Below are 5037 nucleotides of genomic sequence, written 5' to 3' on the forward strand. Positions count from 1 at the left end.
CAATTGCAGCACAGCCCAACATTTTTCTATCTAACTTAACTTTTGAAAATCAGAAAAAACTATGAAACTGCTTAAGCCATTAAATACAAACCATCTAAAAGACTCCCAGTATATTTTCAACATTTTGTTTTGTATTTCTACCAGTGTGGAATAAAATAACTTTCTCATACATACATACATATATATATATATATAGCCCAAGGCTATACTAGAAGACACTTGCCTAAGGTGCCATGCAGTGTGACTGAACCCAGAATCATGTGGTTGGAGTAAGTAAGCTACTTTATTTCATTTCAATTTGCCATAAAGGCAGTACACAGAGAGTAGCTACGGGCTGGACAAAAACATTAATGAGATGAAATGGATGATAAATATGATGATATAATGAGAGAAGGCAAAAGCCGCCCGCCGAACTTTGCTTCTCTATAACACTGTTCTTTATAAAATTAAATTTTCACATTGAGGCTATGAACCTCGTACATAAAAAGTCATAAATTAAGGCATTTGCCTCTTACGATTTTTCATTACACAATATGAGGCACTCGTCCTCTTAGGTTTTTTCACCCGATATAGCCTTCGCTTCTCTCAAGCAAAACGATGGGTCTGGGTCGGGCCACTTTTCAATGCTGAATTCGCCGAGGGGGAAGGAATTCACCACCACACTTATGTGACTACTCGACACGACCTCCGCAGACACCTGCGGAGGCCAGTCCGGATCCTTAGTACAGGTGAGGACTCCCTCTCTCTGACGCTTCCTTTTATTCACAAATTTCTGCAGGGCCCCTCCCTTTCGGAATAGGATTAGCCGATTCTTTTCCTCACAAGGTGAGCCCACAGCTTCTACTGTCGGCAGCACAATTCCCGCTGACCTGCTTTCCTCTGTTGGTGGCACAATTCCCACCAACGGAGTGTCGGGACACGCCGGCGGGGCACTATTGAGCACCGGCCGTGCTTCGTTCTTTTTTTTCTTTTTCGCCATTGGAGTAGGGCATACTTCCGCCTTTGCTGGAAGGTCTTCCTCCTCCCCCACGATTTTCGGTGGGCAACCATTGTTGCCCACCTTCTTCCTTTTTTCGAGGAGGTTTCCACCTCCTCGACTTCCTCCATCTCTCCCTCCACTGGAGGACCGGAGGTAACAACATTTGTTAACTGTTCCAGGACCTTACTCTGGTCCTGGGAACAGTCTTTCTTGATATGACCGGGCTTCAGACACCGGTGGCATTTGGGTTTACGTCCCTCAAGAATTACCGGATATTTCTGGCCGTCCATCCTCAAAAAATCCGGAAATACCAGATCCCTGGCTGATTGGGTCCACAGGGTCAAAACCGCTTTTGCCCCAACCCAATCAGCTGTAAGTAGCACTTTCACATTTAAGAGCTTGGCTCCACTGCCGCCCAGCCCCCTTCGCATAGTATCTTCTATCCAATCAGGTTCTATACCGGGTGGCAGACCACAAATCCAAGCCCTAGTTAATTTCTTCCCACAGTATGTGGGAAGAAACAGAATTTTTTCCCCTTCTAAGGGCTGGTTCACAAACTTGCGATCCACCTCAGGGGTGTCAAATAGCAACCAAACCGTCGCGTATTTGACACCCCTTGCCATAAACTTGATAGTTGGCAGATATTCTGCTAACTCTTTTTCAATTTCCACTTTGGGAAAGACCGTAATGGTGTCGAGTAACCTAGCGTAGGTCCGCAACACCACCGTTCTTTCCCTGAAATCATTTAACCACTTCTTGGGTGGGATAATCTCCCACTCCACAGCAGTGGCCTTATTTTTCTTTATGTTCTCTGCCATGGTAAAAATGTCCACATAAAAATTAAACAACGAAAAATTTTTAAAACAGGCAAAAAGAGAAAACAGTTCAAAAAAGCGGAAGAAATAAAATAAACAGTTCGTACTAAAAAAAGTTCATAAAAGAAGGAGAAAGGAAATACAACAGTTCAGAAAGAATAAATAAAATATAAAGTTCCAGACAGAATAACAAATTTTCAGGCCACAACGGTACTCCGGCCCGATTTGATCCCGGTAAAAATGAAATCCTTTGCGTAGTTCCACGTGGTGTAGTTCAAAGCAAGAGGAAGACTGTTATTTAAATCTATTAGCTTTCAAAACTTGGTCTGAAAACAATAAATTCCTTCTCTGTTTTAAACAAAGTTCACAATATTCATTTGTAGTTCTCAATTCACGGCTTGAAACCAACAAACCTTTAGAAACTAAGTTCACAATTTTTGGAGGCGTATTACCTCCAAAACACTCTTCTCACCGCTAAGTGAGACATTAAGCACACCCACAGGCAGACAAATGCGTGGAATTCAGTGGAGACTCCCTGCTCGATATAAATATAAATAAACACGAGCAACAAACCCCCACTAAATCCCAAAAAACACAAAAGTCTTACCTGTAGTTGTACGTCAAAATTCACAAAAAGTTTTCTTCACTCAAAGCTGCTTTTAAATTTTCGCTACTATGGGCAAGCGAACTCGCCTCCCACAAACAGCGAATACAAAATTTGTTCGTACAACGAACACACAAAAAACTCGCCAAGGAAAGCAAAGATACCACACCGCTGGACAACAATTTACTAAGAAATAAATAGAAGCAATAAATTGCTGCCCAGCTGAGCAACAAAAACGACTTACCCTGGCGAATTCTTCAATTTTTTTCTTCTATAGACAGAGCCGAAACTCATGTCTATCTTCGTTCACAGCAAGTAGCCAATCTGGCGCAGTGAGTAAACCGGAAGTAAGCCAGCTACTTACCACACAGCCACTCATGCACCTATATTTATTATAATCTGAATAATAACGAAATCTTACTTTTCAGTCAAACTTGAAAATTTGAAACTTTGTCTTGAACTTAGTTCAGAAATGTAAAATAATCCAGTGTACACCAAATTTCTATCGTAACCCTTGTTATAAACCCAAACTGAAATATCTGAGTTTAGGTTTTAATCAACTAAAAATACAGTAATCTACAATACAAACAAAGATTGTTAAATTGTAAGCAAAACTAAACTTCAACGCAATAATGGTTTTATGCAGCGAGGTGCTGCAGTCTTGACTAACTAAAAACTAACACCGAACACGTTGTGCCAGAACAGAACTCTGAGCAGGTGCACTGCAGGTAAATAACGGCAATCGAGACAATCAAAGTCACGTGATCAAAACTAAAATCACAACAACCCTTTAGGTCTTAGATTACTATTTCTAATGTAATGATTATTCACTTATGTTGTTTTGAATTAATTATTCATGCTGTTGTAGCTTTGAGGTTTCTTGAGAGAGATTTTGTTGGATTGATGTGAGAGGTCAGATTCGGCTGGTTTGAACTCAAAGCAGGTGGAATATTTGGGCCAGAGACGGCCAGTTTAAATGCTAAATGGTTAAATATGATCAGCAGCTGTTCAGGTTTGAAGCATTTTCTGCATCAAAAGAGAAATAGACTTTATATAACTTGGATTTCTTTGTACAGCAGTTCTAACAACAGCAGTCAACTAATATAATATTTAACCGAAGGTGGTGAGCTGGCAGAATTGTTAGCGTGCCAGGCAAAATGCTTAACAGTATTTTGTCTACCGTCACATTCTGAGCTCAAATTCCGCCGAGTTCGACTTGCCTTTCATCCTTTCGGGGTCAATTAAATAAGTATCAGCCCCTTGTGGGCAATAAACAAATAAATATATTTTCATACATAGGGCTGCGAGCTGGCAGAATCACTAGCATGCCAAGTGAAATGCTTAATAGTATTTTATCTGCTGTTACATTCTGAGTTCAAATTCCACCGAGGTCAACTTGCCTTTTATCCTTTCAGTGTTGATTAAATAAGAAACAGTTATGCACTGGGGTCGATTAAATAAGAACCAGCTATGCACAGGGGTCAACGTAATCAACTTAATCCTTTTGTCTGTCCTTGTTTGTCCCCTGTATGTTTAGCCCCCTGTGGGCAAGAAATAAATAAATATAATGTACAACTGCAAATGTATCATGTACTGTGAAAATTGAAATGTAAAGTGAACATCATTGCCAGCACTGATCAAACAGATTTCCAGCTACTTTTGAAGCTATCATCCTATGGCAGGAGTAAGAAATTTCTGCATTGTGAATAGGAAAATACTTTTCGAAGAACTGACAATTATTTCTTTATATCTAATTAATGCCTTAGGGTTATGGAGAAAATTGGTGTTCAATCATTTTCCTAGATTTTGGCTGTTTTCTGATTGAGTGTGTCTAGCTATAAAGCAACGTTGCTATAGTGATAGCATGTCAGCTAGATCATGGATAATTAGGGAAGATTTTTCAGTTTGCTGTCCTCAGAATCAGTGACAGCATCTGGAAGTCAGTAAAAATATTTTGAAGAATGCATTGATTTTATATTTTCTTCTTGAAACTACCTAACATGTGCATTAGGAATTATCAGTCTACAATACAACCTCGTTACCTTCTCCTTAACGAAGGCGGAGGTATTGTTTTTAGTCATGTTTGTTTGTTTATCCATGGACAAGATATCTCAAGAACTGCTGGATGGATTCAAATGAAACTTTCAGGGATATTTGACCGTGTGACAGGCACAAAGTGATTAGATTTGGGGAACAATCAGGTTCTGGACAAGGATTCTGGATTATGTTTTCGGTTTTTATACTTAATTTTTGAGAGTGGTCAGGTTCATTTTTAGTATTCTCATTTGTGAGAGCAGTTGAGTTTATTTCAGATATTCTCATTTTAAAAATCATTTCCAGCTAATCGTTGAAAGGACATTGGTGTCGCTTTGGTGGAGGCTTGTGCTCTCCGAGTGCTCTTGTTATTTACTGGTTAATATAGAAATTATCATATACATATTATCAATTTTGCACCCTTTTTTTTATAAAGAATTCAATTTGCTTTTATAAAAAATTAGATTTTTATCAACCAATGACAAGTTCAAGTTCTTATCCTGAAAAGAACTAATAATAATAATCCTTCCTACTATAGGCGCAAGGCCTGAAATTTTGAGAGGAGGGAGGTCTAGTCAATTGTATCGACTCCAGTGCTTAACTGG

General features: G+C 39.3%; 1 protein-coding gene across 1 annotated transcript; it reads right to left on the minus strand.

Moving 5' to 3' along the window:
- Positions 1-284: 284 nt before the first annotated feature.
- Positions 285-3853, minus strand: LOC149136860 (uncharacterized). Its single transcript, XM_089340597.1, is given in 2 exon segments — positions 285-1071; positions 1074-3853. Coding segments are annotated over 2 exon segments (1245 nt in total). The 5' UTR covers positions 1798-3853; the 3' UTR covers positions 285-550.
- Positions 3854-5037: the final 1184 nt, after the last annotated feature.

This window comes from Octopus bimaculoides, chromosome 2 (assembly GCF_046866305.1).
Source record: "Octopus bimaculoides isolate indiv1 chromosome 2, ASM4686630v1, whole genome shotgun sequence".
NCBI classification, from domain to species: Eukaryota; Metazoa; Mollusca; class Cephalopoda; order Octopoda; family Octopodidae; genus Octopus; species Octopus bimaculoides.